The 22,266-nt window shown below is 37.0% G+C and overlaps 3 protein-coding genes across 3 annotated transcripts; 1 reads left to right on the plus strand and 2 right to left on the minus strand.

The window, feature by feature from the left end:
• LOC114521912 lies at positions 1–1,825 on the minus strand. The gene is made up of 4 exons (XM_028542485.1): positions 1,681–1,825; positions 960–1,148; positions 724–831; positions 1–242 (listed from the first exon to the last, which is right to left on the minus strand). Exons 1-4 carry the CDS (start codon positions 1,732–1,734, stop codon positions 90–92), a joined length of 504 nt encoding a protein of 167 aa, XP_028398286.1. The 5' UTR covers positions 1,735–1,825; the 3' UTR covers positions 1–89.
• A 4,955-nt stretch (positions 1,826–6,780) lies between these two features.
• On the plus strand, positions 6,781–8,975 carry LOC114521884. The gene is made up of 5 exons (XM_028542458.1): positions 6,781–6,929; positions 7,153–7,266; positions 7,610–7,834; positions 8,369–8,479; positions 8,736–8,975. Exons 1-5 carry the CDS (start codon positions 6,861–6,863, stop codon positions 8,889–8,891), a joined length of 675 nt encoding a protein of 224 aa, XP_028398259.1. The 5' UTR covers positions 6,781–6,860; the 3' UTR covers positions 8,892–8,975.
• Positions 8,976–10,830: 1,855 nt separating this feature from the next.
• Positions 10,831–21,802, minus strand: LOC114521797 (vesicle-fusing ATPase 1-like). The gene is made up of 31 exons (XM_028542335.1): positions 21,642–21,802; positions 21,430–21,535; positions 21,024–21,063; positions 20,729–20,804; positions 20,535–20,622; positions 20,378–20,435; positions 20,194–20,246; positions 19,414–19,467; positions 19,193–19,227; positions 18,654–18,726; positions 18,254–18,323; positions 17,943–17,984; positions 17,785–17,862; positions 17,647–17,689; positions 17,468–17,504; positions 16,974–17,051; positions 16,672–16,722; positions 16,527–16,566; positions 16,342–16,416; positions 15,555–15,742; positions 15,121–15,216; positions 14,637–14,682; positions 14,175–14,288; positions 13,667–13,800; positions 13,212–13,278; positions 13,060–13,139; positions 12,852–12,986; positions 12,684–12,745; positions 12,561–12,612; positions 12,431–12,486; positions 10,831–12,045 (listed from the first exon to the last, which is right to left on the minus strand). The coding sequence occupies exons 1-31, from the start codon at positions 21,740–21,742 to the stop codon at positions 12,027–12,029; spliced, it is 2,247 nt and encodes a 748-aa protein (XP_028398136.1). The 5' UTR covers positions 21,743–21,802; the 3' UTR covers positions 10,831–12,026.
• Between the last annotated feature and the right edge of the window lie 464 nt (positions 21,803–22,266).

The following is a 22,266-nucleotide window of genomic DNA, read 5'->3' on the forward strand; positions in this document are numbered from 1 at the left end:
TTTTCATTCTTTGTATTTTATTTATTCAGCCTAAGAACAAGGACAACAACGAACAATTTTAGTAGTAAGGCTTAGGCAAATGACAGCCATCAGTTCTCGGTCATTTCCACTTCCTTGACGTCGGTGTTTTCCTCGGGTTCCATGCATTGTTTGAGGGTCAGGGTAATCCCTATTACTGGGATCTTGAAAGAGTACGTATCTTTGCATACGAGGCCATCAGCACATTCACATTTGTGTGCATTCTGAAATATATGACTTCACTATTACAATTACTCCATGTGGCAACCATTATTAGACAACATTTTTATTAAAACATCGGCGCCGCTCTAACGGTAATGGGGTTCAGATTTTACTTCTACTGCCACTATTGTTAATTTGATAGAATTATTGCATTTGATTGGTTCATGTTTTCTCTCCTTGCTGATCTACTGCACTCGTGATTGGTTAATCTGATACTGAATTATTGCATTTGATTGGTTCAGGTTTTCTCTCCTCGCTGATCTACTACACTCGTGATTGGTTAAACTGATAGAGTTGTTGCATTGATTGGTTCATGGTTCTTCAAACGTAGCGATAGTGGTTGTGGGGGTCAAATCTAAACCTCGCTACTATGATACACCACTGTACGCTGTTCAAACGTTATAACCACGAATGAACTATTAGATAGCGGGACTTCTATACTCATTTTAACACCACCTACTTCTTACTCTATCTTCTACTTACTTTCAAATTGCAAGGAATATATTTCAGAAGGAAAGGGGAACAATATTTTCCACCGAGACAACACCTTTTCTTACCACAATCTTCAGCAACAGTCTCAGGTGTGCACGTCTAAAAATGAAATTGACATTAATTTGATTTGACTCTTGCAAAAAACGCAATAAAATGATAAACATAGATTTAAGTTCTGGTTAGAATAAAGTTCTAAGACTCTAAGAACTTATTAAAACCAATCTTACTCTGATTATTGTTCGTCGAAAGTTTTCTGCCGGACTATTTGAGGAAGGTTTCAGGAGTTCCTGAGTGACAACAGTTTCACCATCCTCGACACATTTACGGTAAATGTACGTATGATCCATAATGGTGGCGGTGAACAATACTCGGCATGAATAGCCTGGGGCACAACCACCCATGCAATTATCACTCTCCTAAAAAGAATCCATCCTGTTAATTTAAACAGCGCATGCGATAGATGTATTCATAACTATATGCTTTTTATAGCTTATCCACCTGTTTTTTGGCCAGCGATGCGAACAACACAGATTACGAACTATTTCCAGAAATACGGATTTTTAAATTCATATAACTTTGACACTGCAGAGAATTAAACAAAAATATCTTCGTTTCGTTCCGAGCCAACTGCAAAACAATAAAATCTCGCATCTTCGGGTTTTTAAACGAATCGGTCAATCTCCGTTATTGCGGAGAGTTTAAAATGCTCAAAGGTAGAAGAAAGACTGTCTCAATAAAGTTTTTCCGGCAAGTGAAACAATGCACGCCTTCTAAGGCAAAATTGTTTCACAAAATCTTCCATGCACCTTATTTATGTGATCTATCCCCGTTGTTTTAATATAGCCCATCAAGGAATATACATTTGCGAGTTTATACTCTGCTCGTTAATTTTACTGACACCGAATGGAGCAGCTGACTGTTTTGCAGTTCGAAAATACTTAAACTTACCGCAGAAGCGAAGCAAATCGCTGAAAGAAGTACGATGATTGAAAATGAATTCATATTGATGTGAACAAAATGCCTTAGTGACAACCCCAATCCAACTGGATATATTCCTCAAAGTTCCACAATGGAAAATGATCCCGTAGGTTAACTACGTCACGGATTTTATGCATTTTAGGTGCTGTCAAAATGTTGTTCCAACTGGAAAAGCTGAGAAATTGTTCATCTTTGACACCGCGACGCCAAACTTTCTATATTTGTATTTGATTTTACCGATAGTAAACATAAGATTCCTGAAATCCTTTCCCTTGGAAACGTCCTTGTAAATTTGAACAGGCATATCTGAATAGAAAACCTATGCCACGTTGTTGTCTACCAAGTGAAAAGATAAAACATGCCGATTGTAACAGGGAAATATGTCATTTCTTAAAACGTCTGCTGCATTTCCTCCTATGAATGTTCTTGCTCCCTTGCAAGGCTTTTGACCATTTAAGTTTATTCACAGGAAGTTCCTCATTAGGAAAAAGCAAGAGATTAAGGTAGTACCTTGCCAATGGCAATGTTAGAAATATCATCGTGAACTACACTGCAACAGAAGAACAACAGAAGAAAAAGGCATGTGCAATACTGCCACAGATATGTCAGTTTCGTTTTTTAACTGTACCATCAAAGCAGTCAATATTAAAGTTAAAATTTGATCAAGTAAAAAAACGATGACATGATTGACATCAGCACATTTCCAAGAGGTATTGAAAAAGGTAGCTAATGAGGCGAAATAACATATTCAATTCATATATCTCATCGACAACGACTGAACGACAAGAAGTACGTTTGTTATATTATATATAAACATTAATTCACATCGTTACAGTATCCTCGTCATGCCTACAGCTATATTCCACAATATCTTCTGTTAATCACTATGACGTTTTTTCCAATGAATATTTTTTTATATGAACTAATCAGTTTCATCTGTACACATTCTATAAACTTTAATCTTGATTGAAGATTTAGTTCTCGCTTCAGAGTAACTTTCCTGTTCTTCGTTCACAGACCTGAAATCATCTACTACTTGAGTGCTGAATGTTTGTGCTGATAACTCAATACTCCCATGTCCTCTTTGCTCCAGCTGCAACGCTAAATTAACCGCTCGATTTATGGCCGCTCCTAATCCGTGAATGTAGATCTCATTGTATCCGGAATCTAATAACTTTTGGGCTCTTTCGAGTTGGCATTTAAAATCTGACTGTTTGTTAACATAAATGTCGTTCTTTTGTTTCGGAGTATGGTGTTGAGGAGTTCTTCTTTGTCGCACAAAGTCACTTTCTGATCTTTGATTTGGCTTTTCCGCCATCTTGATTTTTTTTTGTTCAAACGTCATGTAAGATACGCATAAAGTGGATATGTCAGCAGTGTCGTATTCACACCATTTACACGTATACATGTATGGTGCACCCGTAAAAACGCTCAGGTTGATACAAGTTGATATAAACAGGATGGAGCAATGTTGTGCTGCCCACATTGTTCAGAGTTGTTATCAATATTGAACAATATAGTTACACCCGATTCCGTTTCAACAATATTGTTCAATGTGATAACAACTCTGAACAATGTGGGCAGCACAGCACAACATTGCTCCATCCTGTTTATATCAGCTTGTAGCAACCTGAGCGTTTTTACGCGTGCATCATACATCATCATTACACCAAAACAACAACATTACTGATTACTCCATAACTCCAAGGTCAAAATTCCGTCGAATCGTAATTGTGGGTGATATGCTTGATAGACGTTGCTTGTGACTCAGATCAGGTAGTACAAAAGAGTCAAGAGAAAGTAAAAACAAATTCTAAAAATTGCAGCGCTAAGTCAGCTGGTAAAAAGGTCGTAAAATAGCAATGAAGCTGAATTCGGGCTAAGGTCCTGAAGTAGATTTAGTTGATTTACAATTTACCTGAATAAAGACCCTGGGTACGAGGTTGGATGCATGCAGTCAATGTCTATTTTATGTGAATTGACGGCCTTATGGGACAGAGATAGATTGGTAATATTTATTTTTCATAAAATGCTGTTATTTCCGATCTCCGCATCTCTTCCTGTTTACTCAAGTTTCTCGTTTAGACAAGAGGAAACTTAAAAAGGAGTGAAGATAAAACTGTCAAGGGAACTGAATGAATAACATAATAAACCGTTGTCATGATGAACGTTAAACTCAAAGAAAAATGTAAATACTAGTGAAGAAAGGTTAACCGACCCTTTCCTTAGCAACGATTCAAACGCACAAAAACGCCACCAGGAACCATAAAGAATAATTTTTTAATTAAGACTGTAATTAAAATGCTAAATATGTTGTTCCTACATCAAATATTATGAATACACAAATTAAATGATTATTTGAGAAGCTAAAAGCTGTGACTCGATTCCCGCCTTCTTTATTTGTACTACTCTCTTCAGTTTGTTTAGGCTGCCTTTTCAAAATATTCCGGCAGGCAAAGTTTAATTTAGCAACAGTTGTTCCGGCGTGATTGAATATTGATCATAGCTATTGGGTAATGACATACATTGGAGGTTCTACGCTGATTCCTAATTTGGAAACTCATTCCTTCATTCCTAAATACTAAACGATCTAATGAATAATGATTTTTGGCACTTCACTCGCAGGGCCGTAACTAGAACGATAATTGGGAGGGTGTTTATTGATATATTCAGTCTTGCCCGACGGATTTCTATTGTAAGCTATTGCACTTACAAAAAAACCCCGTCGGGCAGAACTGAATATATGAATAAGCACCCCCCCCCCCCAATTATCGTTCTAGTTACGGCACTTCACTCGATGCAGGAATATTCTAGTGGTTTAAAGGGTCTTAATTTCGAGTGGAATTATACACACTTCAAATTCAAGTCAGGAACAGTTGACGGAAAAATGAGTCAACTATAGGTCCTCCGGCAGGAATCAAACCTACGCTGAACCAATGCTCTTGCCACAGTGGCAAGAGCATTGCACCGGCATCACAAAAGGTTCGATTCCTGCCGGAGGACCTATAGTTGACTCATTTTTCCATCAACTGTTCCTGGCTTGAATTTGAAGTGTGTATAATTTCACTCGAAATTAAGACCCTTAACGATCTAATGGTCTGTTCACACGATCCAATTTTGTCGGATCCAATTCACTTCTGATGGATGTTTGACTAAACCAATGAAGTACTGCTTTATCAATAACAAACTACATTCCATATCTCAGAAGTGAATTGGATGCGACAAAGTTGGTCGTGCGAACTCTGTCGGTGGGAATTCTGGAAGAAATCCCTTCCCAAAAATCCAGTTATCCTACAACTCAGACTGATTCAGTGTAATTATGTTAATACTATATGTTAGCAAATGGCTTTCTGCAAGGAAGCAAAGCTTTTTCGATGAGTTTGGATTTTGGTCGAGGTCGAAAGCAATTCAGTTTATCACAATTGCAAGAATTACAGGAGGTTTAATGTTTATATCCCGGTTGGTTCATATATTAAGCCAGCTTGAACAACCAGAAGGTTTTTTTCCGTTCTTAATGGCGAGGGTCAACCTTGAAAGTTAATTTAATGGTTAGTTACTTCATTTAGCTTAAACATCATAGAAGTAATTTTGATAGTTAACATTTACAAACCTCAGTCGCAGGGTTAAAAAGGATGAAGTAACAAATATTTGCTCAAATTTTATTAGCCGATGTATTTTTAGGTTTGCTGCTCTGAATGGCTTTGTTAGCTAAACATTGTTTTAACGACTAGACATGGCATTGTTTTTAAAATTTTCCAAATCTCGGTGAAATTTTACTGAAACCTGTTAAGACTTTTTTTTTTCAAAGATCAAAAAAATCCTGTACTTATTGAAAAGAACGGTTTGGCACATATGTATTCCACAACATATGAAACTTATATATTCCATTCTTTTATACAAGTATTTACTCATCAGACAAAAATGATTCACAACATATGTTAAATTAAGGCACTAAATAGGGATAATTTCAGTATCAATGTGCGTCGATACTCGATGTAACTCGAAGAAGCGACACGGCAGGAGACTCTATCAAATAAGTTCAGTGTAGTGTAAACGGGTTTGATTAACCACTTCCCATTTCGACCTAAAACCTTTGTCAGCAGAGAAGCCTGTGGGCACTCGAGCGTCGTTTTCGAGCACACATAGCTAGTTTATCGTTTTGACATCCTTGCCACACGATCAAAGGAAAAAATATGCTCAACTAAATCAGCATATGTTAAATGTTTGCCGGTGTTGGACTTTTTTGTCATGAAAACAAAGGTGAAAACGGTGGAAAACGTTATCGTGTGCCGCACATAGCCTAAGTGTGCATGACTAGTGTACGTACGGCAGGTTCATATGAACTAACTTATCTAACGCCCAGAATATTGAGTAGGTTGAAACGTAGAACTCATTAACTTGTTGCTCATTGGAATAGCCGCCAGACTGAAACGTGTTTGTCTTGTTAGCGTTGTAGAATTGAAACTAAAACAAAACGACAAAATGACTAACTCCCACGTTTGGCCCGTTTTCACCTGTCGCCCGCCCCTACCTTTCCAAGGGAAGTCTTTGTCTGAAAGATGTCTGGTTATGGCAGGAGAGGGCGACACCCCACAATTGTAACCTGGTGGGTTGATTAATTAAAAAGCAATTTTATCTAATACAAATAAAGATTGGTTAATCGGAATTTCAACTCTATCCGCGAGGCAAGAAAATATACTCATTAAATTCGAGCGGGCATTGAAGATGATTACTTATTTAAAAATGAAAAAATGTCGAATCAACCGTATAGGATGTTTCAAATGCACCATCTTTAAAATGATTTCGTGTGCTCAGCTCAACTCACGAGCATTTCAATTATTACGATAGGAAATTTTGAAAAGTTGACCTCGACAAACAACTGTCACATTACTAGAAACAAATCTTAATTAAAATATAATATTTAATTCTCTCCTGTAAACATTTTAGGCACACAATTAAAAATCCAATTTTTACTATTTAAACAACCACTGGAACATTAGTTTTGAAGAAAATTATGTTTTTGCAGATGTGCAAGCATGGTTTGGGTGAGTGCTTTTAAAAGGGCGGCCTAATGCACGATGAAGCACATTATTTTGGAGAATCGTCAAGTTCACAAGAAATATCCAAACGTTGAGTGAGAAGCTGAGAAAATGAACAAGTTATTTGTTGCTGTATTTGTGGTTGCTATTGGAGCAAGTTATGGTTTCTTAATAGACAATGTCAGTATAATCTACCTGCCTTCTTTACAGGGTTTACAAACACCCGCATGCATGCCTTTTGATTGGAGTTAATTTAAGTTGAGTTAAGTTAATGGCTGAAATGAAATGCTTTCGCTGGGTAATCTATTTGATGTGCCAGGTGCATCGTACAAGCTTTTCCATTGTGTGGTTAACATTCGGCAACTTCCTGGCGACAAAATGCTTGTATTTTGTTTTATTGTAGATTCCCTTTTTGTGCAAGGTGGACAAGGATTGCGGAGCGCACAAATGTTGCGCTTTTGGCAGAGTTTGCTTGCCAAAAATTGGCGCAAACCTCCCGTGTGGTGGCCGCTTAGGTGTAAGTTGCCAATGCTTAAAATTAGACACCTTGCTTATGGCCGAAACTTGTTGTGTATCAGAGGAAATCAGTCGGGCACATGAAGAATAAATGAATTCCTCCCCCCTAGCTCCCCTCTCTCTAATCACGAGCGTAGAACCCTACTTTTAATATCGCTCTTCTTGTAATAGAATTAGTTGGTGGGATAAGCTCGAATAGATGAAGTATAAACACTGGATGGGCAAACTATAAAAACTAGTCCTGGACCAACGATAAATGTGTTATTACGAAAGGGGTTAATTAGTAGTTTGAATTAAATCAATAGAGTCTAACAATGCAGCATTAACGATATTATATTCGTCAGGGCATACACAAATGTGGTTGCGATGATGGTTTGGAATGTAAGGTTACTCAGGTGATTACCGTCACGGTTGCAGACAAAGAAAAGGTCGTTAAGATCAGACAATGCAGAGCATCAGAAGAAGTCGTCGTTCCCAGGGAAGTAAAGTACAACGCTGAACCAGGAAAAAAACGCTTTCTGAGTTCCGTCACTAACGGCATCACCGGAGCTTTTGATAAATTATTCAGAGTGAGTATACCTTAAAGGTAATATGCTAACACAAGGCGAGGTAGAATTGAAATGAATCGAGAAATGACGTTAAATACGGTCATGGTCATTCATGATTTAACCAAGCAGGATTATCTATTAGAGTTATGATTAGAGCTATCAATACAAAGGGTTAACACTTGATGCAACTTGGACATCAAGGAACTAATTACCCGGGGGCTAATATCACTGTGAACAAAAAACTATTTGACAATGCACTACTACAAAAAAGAGGTTATTATAGTCAAGGATACTTCTCTGATAATGGACCTATATCATGTGCAAACAATAGAAGAGCGGCTCCGTAGAGGAGCTTAATAGAAGTTTAACAAGAAGCGAGGTTTTAATAGAAAGAGTGAGGGCTTTTAGATAAGTCGAGATGTTTTAAAGTTTGCTAGAGGAGAATTAAAGGGGCCTTTTGAAGAAAGTGAGGATTAGTGCGAGGGCTTCATAGAGCTTTTTAACTTTCTATAATAAAGTATTTACGAAAGCTTGACATTTGGGTACGTTCAACAGAAATGCAGTGCATCCTCAGAGTGTGGAAACAACCGTTGCTGTTCTAATAGCGTACCATTTTGGGTAAGGTGCATCTTGCAATATCCTGAATTTGTGCCGTGTCACGTCAATGTAAGTCACAACATCTTAGTACATTATACTATATAATACTTTTACACTAGACTCTATCGTGTCGTCGCTCTCAAAGCTAACGCCAGCGGAGTTTCAGTTTTCCATTCGGAGTGGTCAAAAAAGCGGCTGCAAGGGAGGCTAGCTCGGCTAGCTTACAAAATTTCTTTCCAGAGACAAATCTTTGCTTCAAAAATTGCGAAAGATCGCAGTCAGTTATACAAAACACATAATATTAGACATTTTGATTTTCTTTCAGTCTCACTGCTGCGCGTCTGGTCTGGAATGTAGAAGTGTCTTTGATGTGACCACTGGCCCTGAAGGGGGTCCAACCAAGAAACCAATAGAAGTAAAAATGTGTAGAAAGATCACTGATCCGGTGGAACCCCCGACAGAAGTTGAGGTCGATGAATAGAGAAATACACGGACAACAATCGATAATAGGGGAAAAAAGACGTGTATTAGACATGAAAAAGTAATAAAGAGCATTGAAAAATCACCATGATTTAAGTGTGGTCATCTTATTTAATCGTTGTTTTTGGCGTAAACATACCTATAGCCTTTTTTTCGTGGTTGCGTATATACGTATATACGATCCGAACTAGGGTTCCTCGCTTCCATTCAGACAGACGTCTTGTGTAACCTTAGTTATATGTCCTTCACATTGTTTTCTACGGAGAATATCTAGTCTATTCGTAGTCACTTACGTAGTGCTTCCTGGCAGCGCCGGTATATATTCATATTTAACATTTTCTGGACTACCTGCATGCCGCAATCATTAAAGGAAGGTATTTATTGTGAGAAACGCCTTACCTCATAAACTACTTTTGCAGTTAAATATTTTTCAATGTATTATGATAGTGAAATGATACCTCACACGTTCAAAGCTGATAGGCAAAAATAAAATACATTTAAGCGCGCAATGCGTGACGGTAGTTGATTATCAAGATCAGTTTGAGTTGTGATTTCGCCATGCATGTTCAGGGGCGATTAAGTTTAACAAAGAAACAAAAAGAATCGGCAAGGTTTTCTTGCAAACAAAATCGCTTCTAAGCTGAGCGATATCGCAACTCAAAGTTGCTTGATAATCAACTACCATCACGTATTGCACGCTTGAAAGCTAAAAGGGGAAAGGTTTATTGAACAAGGCAAAACGATATTGGCTAATATATGAAACGCTAACACATCATTGGTCAACATGATATTTTTACTTTAAAAGCAAGTTAATTGCATATCTATAGGACAGGTGTAGTTCGAGTCTTAGTAAAGCCTGGATTCACACCTCCTCTCCACCTAAAGACCCATTCGGAGAGAATCGCAGATTTGTAATATAATTCAAAACAACTGGACCAACAGCATATATATGAATAGTCTGATTCAAATGCTTAGGAGAACGGTGGCCTGTTATGATCGAACGATAAAAGGTGGTGGCTCCACCTCCTTGTTAAAACGTCATGGCAAGCAGGGAAGACTCAGTCCCCTTTCATAATTATTGGATATTTTTCGCTCTGTCAGTAATGTCTATTAGAAGCACCCACTTGTAAAAGTTTTCGCAGTAGATTTCATGACACAAGGCTAAGTCTCCACAAAACATTGCGAATGTTGCCGGAATGCTGAGCTATAGCATTACCGAAGTCCAAAATTTGAATCCAGGCTAAATGAACTTCACAAATGCATTATTTCCGGACCATAAGCATAATAAGCAGGTTCATCTCGCTTCCGATATAAGATGATCATCACACTCCGACACGGCGCTACATTGAAAACATTGCCCAATTTTGGAAGAAATAAAGTTCAGGTTGTAAATTAGTGAAAAAGAACTTGGACATAGATAGATTCCTATATTCGTATAGAGTCATCGCAAAAGGTATTTAAATTATTTTCGGTTGTTATACACGAGTTAGAAAGATACATGAGAATTGCAGAAGGCTTTTTGCGTTTCAAAACAGGCCTGATGAAGAGAAATTTGCGAACAACATAGCTGCCTTTCAACGATATATTATTACCTTTGTTCTTCGTACTTATATTTTTATTATATTCATTATATTTTTTATCATTAATTCTTTTGCCATTCCGTTTAATATAAAACATCTTTTATCTTTTATCATCATTTTACTATCCGAAATCGCATTACGAGTTTCAATGAGATTTTCAAATGTAAATGATATTGATGATCTATAGGTATAGTTATCTTCAAACATGATTTCAGGTTTAACTTGTACTAAACGCAGTAAACTTCGTCAATAAAACAGTTGAAGATACGAAAAGTGAAAATTGCACAAGGGCAGGTGTAATAGCATAAAAGACATAATTTTATTCAATATAGTAAAACAGCAATGAATTATCACCAAGAAACTGAGGCCCGTGAAGAGATCAAAAAAATGGAAAAGGAGGTGAGCCGCTTGCGTCGACTTTTGATGATCAAACGAAGAAGTATCAGTGAATGTTCACAAGATTTGATCGAGTATTGTCAAAAGAATGTTCAACACGATGCATTTCTGAATAAAATACCTTCCTCAAAAAATCCATTTCGGGAGACAGGAGGACTAGTGTTTAAAAATTGTCAGCTATTGTAAAACATGAACACATGAAATACCGTAATTTCCTATTTCCATCTGCATAGATTAAAGATTTATTCGAATAAGTGTACACTAAAAGGAGGGAGGTTTTTTAATATTGAATATCTATGAATAATATTTTGTGGAGCGGGGCTTATGAAGCTATACCAGGAGACACTAAAAAGGTCTCGAATTTTCAATCCCCGCAACTAATGAGTTTGGAAAATTTTGAGTATAATTAGCTGTATACCGTAAACCTTCGTTGCGGCCCCCCCCTGTGTATATGTATAACCCAAGTGTATAACTACACCCACCCCCCCCCGCGTACCCAGGAACGTTTACGAGCTGAACTTCCGCCCACGGCTTCTAATCGGTATATATCCCAACTGTCTTCACAAGATAGTTTTTATGTCAAAATTTCAATACACTAAGTATATGTCAAACGCAGAAAGCCTGATGTCACGCGCAGTTTGATTGGCTCCGGAGAACTAACGAGCCAATCAAACTTCGTGTAACATCAGGCTTTCCGCGTTTGAGGCCATTATAAGAAACTAAAGAAAAGTATATTGCTTTTTTTTTGTAACGTTATTTTCAGGTAGACGACCTGCAGTATAGTTAGGCACGGACTGATAACTTCCGTATACCTCGTTTGGAAATATAATCTGAACCGGTTGAAGATTGTCCATGTGATGGACATCTATACAAACCTAATTTCAGCTCTTTCGATTCTTCCAAACTCGAACGAAATAATATAAAAACAAATCTAGTAAAGTTCGGGACCCCAATGTTCTCCAGGCTTCGGGTCATTAATGACCTCAGTACGCCCTTGAGAGTTATTACGTTACCAAATTTCATAAATTACCAAATTCGTAGCTGTGCAAGCAGCCCATATTATGTTAATCATCGTTTTATGATCATTATCGAGTGTGTTCGAACGTGCGTGGTGATTGAGACAGCATACATACTTTTTATTCACGTGAAGTTGTTTGTTCTTACGTAAAATCTTTTAGGCTACAAAAATAATTAAATGGTGTCAAAAATCTTCTATTCTGCTGTAGTATATAAGAGTATAGGGTCGAGAACGAATACAGGCGTCTGTGAATGTTTCATTTACACTGAAATGAACCAGTATAAAACATCGTTCGAAAGAACAAGACAAGAAATTAGAGCTATTTAGAACTGACGGTCAATGAAGGTCGTTCCTACAGGCCGTTTCTTCTTTCATATTCATTTCATCATTTTCACATATCGTAAGAGCAATAACTTTTAAAGGAAATCAGTCGGGCATCCCTACGAGCATACGCCCTCTAACTAAGCTTCCAGGGACAGACCTACATGTACAAGTACAGTCGACTCAGAGTGCGGTAAAATCTCAATATTATGAAACATTGCTTACCATTCCTCGGCTTCCAACAGGGAAATAAACTTTTTAACTCTTGACGAGGGTTGCGTCTAATGTGAAAGTACCAAAACAATTAAAACGATACACGTTTATTAGAAAAAAGCAGAACAAATATGCATCTTACCCTGATGGCAACTTCAGCAAGAATCAGCAATTTTTTGACACTTATCCATAACCTATTTAAAAAAAGGTAAGATGAAAAACATCAAGCGATCGAACCTTACCAAATATCAAAAATCTTACGTACTTTCGCTGTCCAATTTCACTTCGTATCTTGTCCAACTCGTTCTTTTCAAATAAATTTTTTTCCTGGATAAATATCAATAGACTTGTACTCAAGTAATTTCAGATAAAGAAATGATACAATTACCACTTGCTGTTATAAAACCCCCAACTAAATACATCATATATTGACCTTCAGCACTGTAATAAGCTGATCCAAACTAGACAAGCCAGGCACATGAAGCACCATGTTAAATATTTGAACCATTCCCATATCATGAAGGACACGTTTACAGCTTGTTGTGCCAACTATAAGCAACTTCTTGCCCTGAAATAAATATGTAAAAAATATATTCAAGAGCTGCGTTCTCAAAGGGCAGGATTTAAAAAAAGAGTGTAACCTTTCGTAGCTTCTTCTTGAGCAGAACCAACAACGCTTGTAACACCATGTTTGAAAATCTCGGCCCGATTTGAACGTAGTCTAAAATCCAAATATCCATTGTGCAAAAAAAAAATTGACGAGAAAAGAGCGTAAAAAGAGACGTTTTCTCACCTAATAATTTTTCAATGTCATCAATGATGATGCAACTTAATTCGGATTTATCAGCGTCGTCGAAGACCTTTCACAAGAAGATAAAACGTTAAACGTTCTGTATTAACGTACTGGGGTCGGTTGTGCGAAAGGCGTTTAGCTTAAACGGTGGATAAGCCAAAGTTTAAAAATACTCTCCTAGATCTTGTGAATGGCTGAACTCGCATCTTATGCAATATGCATTAAATATGTACTTTCATTGACAGTTAAACTATTTACATCGAAATATTTCAGATCGGTTCAATAAATAGATCATTTTGCTTTCCAATTTGAACTTATCCACTGTTTAGGCTAAACGCCTTTCGAACACCTGAAAATGTATATTTTATTAATGAAATATGAATTACTCAAAAAAGGCCAAACCAAACTGATAAAGTGATTGTGAAAATAAATAAAAGCAATTTAATTTAGTTCACCTTTTTAATCGAATTACACTTTGCTTGTTCGGAGAATCCAGTCATACTTTCTGGACTACACATTTTAATGAGAGGGAATTCCGATGCAAGCGCCATATTAACAGCAAGGGCTGATTTACCAGCACCAACAGGACCTAATTATACACAAAACTAAAATTTCAGCGACGTTGTCTTTCTACACACAAGATACCTGCAATACGCTTTTCTTTAATATTCAGGTTTGGCGATTGTATGAAACGATTGCATGGTCAGACAATGAATGAGCACGGAAAATCCACTTGGAAAATCTCCTTCCAGGTACTCTGATCTCTTGTAATAACACTGGACGAATAACTTTGATTAAATCTTAGTATTCCTAAATTGAGGATCCTCTTTAATAATTGTTAGTTCCAAAACAGAAATATTACTGCTTTTCAAGCATTTTAGAACGGTTGAAAACATCACTATCCGGCGGATAGCGCTATCCAGCTTTCGTACAACCGGCCCCAGATTTTCTAGCAGACTTTACCTTCAAGTAAGACACTGACAGGTCCCATAGAGCTGTCATGAACTTTTGTTTGTTCTATTAGCAATTTGCCATCAGAAATGATCTGTTCAATCATAGGACACCAACGAATTATTTCTAAAATCAGAAATTATTCCGATTCGTTAAACCACTCTTAAGGCCCGTTTACACTCGCAAGTTTTGGTGTTATTTTTTTATGTGCGACTTTCTTCTTTTGGTAGATGCGAATGAGTGACTAGTTACGAATGCTTTGATGTTATAAGAGCTCTTATTTGAACATCCGTAACTAATTCACTCGTTCACATCTATCAAAAGAAGGGAATCGCATCAATAATTGCAATTTTAATTCCACTTTGGAGAGATGTAAAGTAGTAGAGAGTTTTCGAAATGTATGACAGTATAAAAAATAAGTATGTATAAAGAATTTCTATGATCGATGCAAAAGGTCGGTTAGTAGTAACTCACCATTAGAAACAAAATACTCCAGATCATCATCACTGGCACCAAACGCCTAAATGAAAACCAAGCCATTTGCTTTAACGATCGAACCTAAGTTATTCACTGTATTTTTGTAGGATTTTGTGTTTGTCGGGACTACAGAAGTTTGTGTAGCTTTCTGCATAGCTTCTCGCCTGGGTTCGACCATTGTGATAAGCAATACTTTGTGAATATTTATTTATTATGCTTTGCCAGATACAAACGAACTTACAGTACAAGAATAAGCACAAATGATATACAATTACATGCATATACAATTATTGGTTCAGAGATCAGCACATGTCTGAAATGTACCCCTATACCAAACACTTCAGTTATATAATTTGGGTATATCCTGCTGGGCCGACTCAGACAGATAAAAGGATGTTTATTGCGGGACTTCAAGAAAAAATGGGGCAAACTTATACTGTATCGTCCAGGATACACAAAGAAAACCGTGTTGACGACATACCGGTTTGATATCGTGCTCGAGCGCATGGTAAAAATCTGTCTGTCTCACCAGGACCTTGGAGACGGCATCTGGGGCGATTTCCAACGTCGTTGTCATCTGTTTTAAAATGAAGAATAACTTATTTTCTTTTTAAGGTTTATATTTCAATAAATTACTAGACTGGACAGAGTTTTCACCGAACAAGATTCATTCGTCTTAAGTGAATATAGTCTTGAGTGAAATTACAAATATAAAATAAAATTTAAACAGTAAAGGGACTAGAATTGATGGCCAACAATTTTCCATAAGCAAATTTGTTCATGTGAGTGGTTATTTAAATACGCCTTTAGCAGTTTAAAATGCATGTCTATATAGCCTAACATACTCCTATCAAAGACATGCCAAGGAATTTTGCTGCTCTTTAGAAACCCCCTGAAGTATCAGCGGGATTGTACCTTCAGAAACCTGTTCATAGCGTTCGACTGTGCTGCTCGCACCAGGCCTTCGATCTCAGCTCCGCTAAAATTCTTGGTTTGTGCAGCGAGTTCGCCAAGGTCAACATCTTCACTTAACAAGTTGTTCTCGCGTAAGGCTCGTGTGTGGATCTCGAGAATCTGAAGACGACCGGGTTCATCAGCGAGACCTGGCACGAGAGATACATAACAAGAATTAACAACTTGGGAGGATTTTCGTTGAGGGGGAGTTGGAGGTGAGAGGGGAACATGAGATGACAGTGATGAAGTGAGAGGTGTGTGTGAACATTGAGAGTAAGGTGAGAGGGGGTGGGAGGTGAGAGGGGAACATGAGATGAGAGAGAAGTGAGAGGTGTGTGTGAACAATGAGAGTATGGTGAGAGGGGTGGGAGGTGAACATGAGATAAGAGAGATGAAGTGAGAGGTGCGCGTGAACAGTGAGAGTAAGGTGAGATGGGGTGGGAGGTGATAGGGGGACATGAGATAAGAGTGATGAAATGAGAAAGGTAGAGAGGTGTGCGCGAACAGTGAGAGTAAAATGAGAGGGGGCGGGAGGTGAACATCAGATGAGAGAGATGAAGTTAGAGAGATGGAAAGGTACGCGTGGACGGTGAGAAAAGTAAGGTGAGAGTGTGGGAGATGAGAGGGGGAGGTAAAAAGAGGAATGTAAGAAGGGAAATGGGGGTGAAAGAAAGACCTCTTCCAGCCGCTCATTTGACATCCTGAGAATTTAAATTAACAGGCGCAACATGGCATTTAAGAAACATACTTATTTCTACTTGAACTTCCATTCTCCCAGGTCTTAGCAAAGCTTCATCGATTAAATCTTTTCTGTTCGTCATTCCTACCAAAAGGCAATTTTCGAGCAGTGAAGACTCAGAAAAATAAACGATATAACCATACAAGGTGGAGCATTTTAGAAACAGTAGCACAACCTTTCTTGTATTTACCTACCAATGAGTAAAACATTGTTTAGTTGTTCTACACCATCAATCTAAAAGAGCGTTAAAGTAAACAAGTAAATGATCAAAAGTTTTAGATCGACTAAAATATCTTCATCTTAGCATATCTAAATCACTTTCCCTCACGGCGGACTTACTTTGGCTAACAATTGATTCACAACTGAATCTTGAACTCCTGTTCCACCAGACTATAGTAGAAAAATAAGGAATTAATAAACGTCGAGTGAAAACTGGTTTAATTAATGATACAAGAAAAAACATGACAGGAATTAACAAGCAGAGCATAAGATTATCAGGTGATAAAAATAGAAACATGACTAAAAGAAATAACTCAATTTTGGGGAACAGTTTTCCGAAGACGCAATACAAGTTATAGAATGATAGAGGAGTGCATAAACACGACAAGTATATATGTGATTGCAACTATAAAGATACTTACACCATAACTATATCTTGACTTACAAACGGCATCAAATTCGTCAAAAATAATAAGATGCAGTCCACTGTTAATACCGTGCTAATAAAGAAAAACGAGTCTAAAGAAATCCTTCAGAAGTAAACTTCTCAATAGACCTTTATCATCATCATGTTTAACGCGGAATGCCTGATGTTACACGAGGTTTGATTGGTCGCACCAGGAAAACTAACGAGCCAATAAAACTTTGTGAAACATCGGGCCTTCCGCGTTTGACGTCATTATGAGAAAGATCTGTGTTAAAAGAAAAGGCGCTCGCAGTTTCAATTTTATCCAAGATTTTTTTGCACTTTCAATTCCTTCTTTCACTTTGACAAACTGATCAGCTCCATTCCGTAGGAAAACTTCAGAAGTGACACAGTTTTCCGGCGATATAAATAAAGTTAGTTTAAAATAATTAAGTATCTAACTGTGGTTATACTCGGATCAATGAAGTGTCACGCGTTTTATGTTCTAACCTTCTTCTGTTCATCTTCGGCTTCCGCAAACAATTTTCTATGGAAAAGATTTTAGTTCATTGATATTTCGAAGTGAAAACCTAACATGTACTTTATTTCCAAGACAGGGCAATTGAACGAGAACATGTTTCGGGTTTTGCTGATCTGCACTGACACAGCGCATGCGCCTAGTTGCATACCTGATATTAGCCTCCGATTCTCCAACATACTTATTTAGGACCTCTAAGAAAAAACATAACCAGAATACATTTAAACCCTGTTATATAATTCTCATCATACAACATCAAAACTCTCATGTGGTTCCACTCAGAACTAACCTGGTCCACTGATGATTTTTGGCTCACGACAGTTCAACATTTTCCCGATTTGTCGAGCCATTAACGTTTTACCAGTTCCTAGAAATGTAATGTTCCAAGTTGTAAATAATAATCATTAATATCATTTCTATGAAATTCTTGTGTAGCGCCAGTCATACCTGGAGGTCCGTATAACAGAATCCCTTTGACGTGTTTCACTCCTGTGGGATTTCGACAAAATGGACATATTTACACAAAAGAGTTTCTCTACTTCAACTGTAGCGAGTTAGGGTTACGGGGTTGGGGTTAGGGTTACGTTAGAGTCAACTGTAACGAGTACCTTGTATCATTCGATATCCAAATTATAATTGTTACAGAATAGTAAAATAAAACAAATATTCTTCCATTTGATTAGAAGTTACTGTAGTCGTGTATACAACGTTTTTGCCCACACGAGAACCAAACTTGGCCAATATTGAAGAAATCTCACCCATTTTCTCAGTAAGCTCAGCAGGAAAAAGCCTTGACGCAAACGCTCTTCGAATGATGGTGGAAAATTCCTGGAAAGAGAACAGGTGAATTACAAGTTAAGGGACACAGGGCAATGAAATAAAACTACTTTTCAACACGTGCAAAAGCGTTTATTGATCAATGTGCATTTTCTTTGTTTCTTTTCAAGTTCTATGTACATATGGTGGTTTGTTGGGATCAGAATTCTATGATTTTCACACAAAAACATTGCAAAAAAATGCAGCAAGAAAGGCATAGGTTGGATTGTATAATCAGTTCTGGTTCAAAGCGGCATGAAGAGAGAGAGAGAGGAGTTGTTAGTATGTCAGTCATGGCGTCATTACGTAAGACACAAAAAAATCCCGCAACTAAATCTTTACCTTGTCCAATCCTCCAATGCCCAGTTTGGTAAAATCCCATTCAGTGTTAATAATGGACTGTGTCGCTGATTTTCTGTTGAATGAGGAAGATTTTATGGTAAAAATAATCAGTGTTTATTACAGTAATTAATGAAGGATAATTAATATGTAGCAGCGGACTGCAAGCAACCTCGTGCAAAAGAATGAGAAATGATGTTTTTAGACTTCAAGCCTGGCGCACACGAAGAAACACTCCACTAACGACTTCGTGGGACAGTTAATCTTGCCAAAAAGTATTCGCACAGAGAGACACTTGCCTTGCGAGGTGAATTTCTCAAAATAACTATCCGCACACGACAGACACCAGTCCCGCGAGGTGATTTCCTCATACGTGATTATCTTCATACGAGAAACACTCGTCCCTCGAAGTGATAACTATCCACACATGGGAAAGACTTACTGAGGTCGTCCCTCACGAGGTCGTTAGTTCAACTAGTGCAGGCATTACCAGTATAAGTGTGTGGTAATTTAAACTCTTCAGTGTTAGTCGTGATACTTACCCTTTGGATTTTCCAACCAAATTTAGCGCAGAACCCTAGAACATTTAGATAAAAGGATACGTAGCTTATGAGTATTAGAGTATATATATATATATATATATATATATATATATATATATATATATATATATACAGAAACTCACCTAACATTATGGAGGAAACTAGATAATATGAGTATACAGATCAGGAAACATTAAGGATAGTTTCACAATGCAACCTACCTCAGCCTTCTCAAATATTATTCTTGTATTTCCAGATATGACACCTTTTTTGACCTTAGAATAGAGAAGATAGTGTTATATATTCTTTACCAGTATATTAGTGTATATATATACAGTGTTATACAGGGTGTATCAAAAAAAAGGTAATCCAACTTCAACAAGCTATTGTACATGAACTACTCAGTCTATGAGCGAATTGTTTTCACATTCGGAAAGATCAGGCTTTTAACTATCGGATGACATGTTTTTAATACCAAATGGTGAAAAAATGAGCAAATACGAGGCTGATAAAAAATGTTAGTCGCAATCGCATATTTTCACCTTTGAGCCTAATTAAAGCAGTGCATAACAAAAGAAAAAAACAATTAATCACGAACATGTCACAGCTTGCACTGGTTTTACGCCGCATTGCTTGGAATGTTTTCCTTATTCCTACTTAATATGCATATGCGGGTAGTTTATTCAAAAGCAAAATTCTTCAATTAAGTCCCAAAGAGAGTTAATTTTCAATGGTTTTAGTCCCAACTCTCAGAGGTGAAAACATGCGATTTCGACTAACACTTTTTATCAGCCTCCTATTTGCTCATTTTTTCACCATTTGGTATCAAAAACATGTCATTCGATAGTTAAAAGCATAACCTTTCGGAATGTGGAAAAAATTCGTTAATAGAATGAGTAGTTCACGTACAATAGCGCACCAAAGTTGGATTACCTTTTTTTTGATACACCCTGTATATACCATAGTATATAAAAATATAGATGCCAGAAAAAATAACTTACCTCCACAAGTTCAAAGTTGGATTCTGATGCAAGGGCTTTCTTAGGATCTAAGACTACAAAACAACAAATTATAGAAAATGCAGTATTCCCCATATTTCCCACTGATTAATAGAGTTGCTATTGAACTAACTGTTGCACTTAAATGCCAAAGTAAGATAAAGGAAGTAATATTATTGTATTTTACCATCCATTTTTATCACCATAAGCTGAAGATACTTCTTATCACCATATGTGAAGACAAACTAAGAAAAATTTTCACTGCTTGAAGACATTTGCAATTTTTAGCAAGATCAAGTTTAACTATTTAAAGCTTTTATACAAAAACAAGGTGACGTATTTACCGGCTGGTCTACAGAGAATGCTCGATTGCAAAACTGGTCAACAAACACTTCAGACATCTTGTCTGTATCATACGGTTCTTGGGTAACACTAAAAATATAAGTTCTTCCTTAGTATATAACAATTATTTATGTCAGCTATCACAGAATATTTAGTATTTCATCCACTTGGTCTAATATGTAGCTATTTCATTTACCGAGATTTTTGAAGAAAATCTGCTTCTAGAGTGATGCTGTTTAGATTTGAATTTGGAGGAAACTTGAATGGCTGAACTGAAAGACAAAAGGTTGGGGGTTAGCAGGGTCAGATTCTCTACTTAGCTGTAGTGAATCCATGTATGTAAATCTAATAGGTAATAAGGTGCTTAGAGATTCAATTTCAGGTTCAAAATACAGGCTATCCCCAACCTAAATGTTTTGAGCCTCATTTAAGTAAGTTGAAATGAATAGCTAAAAATAAAAGCACAAAGTTTTAACTTTCATTATTCCTACCTTCTAAAACTTGATTTAAAGCTATGTTTGTCCATTTTCTCTGAAATAAGATGCACAAGAATCAGCAAAAAACATAAATAAAACATACCTGTATACAACTAACCTATACTGATACATGTTTACACTTCATCATAACATCCTCAACAGCAAAACAGCACCAACAGAAATGGTAAGAAAAAGTGGTCTTAACCCCAAACCATACCTACCCTAGTATTATTTTGGTTCAAATTTAAGTAATTTACAGGTCTTCTAATTCTAAATATACAATTTCAGTATTTTTCTATATGTCATTTTAGAGCCTCATTCACAATAATAAAGAACTCATAACTCATGGAAACGAGGCTTCCAGATCATAGAAAGTATACTACTATATTTTATAGTCAAAAGGTTGAGAGCAAGTACCAACCTGTATTAAACTAACACCAACAAAGCCTGCTTTAATTTCCACTGTTTTTAATAAAGAATATATATATTCCTGTGTCCGATGTCCTGTGTCACGTAATTTGACATGTCTATTAAAGAAAGGAAATCATTCACATTCATGATTCCTCTGCTAGAAAAGGTTTCGAATATTGTCAACGTATCCCACTAATTTCCGCCTTAGTTTTGACTACTTACTGTATTTCCTCGCTGGGAAAGTCTGCCTCGTTTACAATAAAACAGTTTGAGAGAGACAGTCTGTCTGATGGCGATTTTATTGCTTTTAAATTCTTCGCCATTTTTATTTCAAAATCCAAAATTCAAGATATAGAACAAGTATCAACTGTACCATCATCCATCATTCGGTCGGGGGGGGGAGAAGTATGATTTATTTAGTTTGGCCCAAGTCCCTCAATTCTGAACGAGTTGAAAATTGAGACTCATAAATGATAATTGCATCATTAGGAAATCTAATGTTGAAGGTGGAAATAAGAAATTGACATGAAACTGATTAAAATCCAAAGATTCTTCATCGGCATTTTTTTACTCAGACTTTCGCGAATCTTTTATGCTATACCAAACTGAACAAACTGGGAAGAGTGAACGCGACCACTGGGAAATCGCTGGCTCGGTTAAACGAGATTCGGCCCCTGGATCGGGCCATGAAGAAGGACATGAGGATAAAATTACCAGTTCCATAATTTCACTTCACTCAATGTGGAAGTGTCCAATTCACAATTCAAAAATTAGTCCAGTTTTTCAAAACATCGAATATCGACTGTGTGTATCAGTGTATGTTGTGGCAAAGTGACATAGAAACCTT

This window comes from Dendronephthya gigantea, unplaced genomic scaffold (genome assembly GCF_004324835.1).
Source record: "Dendronephthya gigantea isolate DGI-Jeju-01 unplaced genomic scaffold, DenGig_1.0 000021F, whole genome shotgun sequence".
Classification (NCBI taxonomy): Eukaryota; Metazoa; Cnidaria; class Anthozoa; order Malacalcyonacea; family Nephtheidae; genus Dendronephthya; species Dendronephthya gigantea.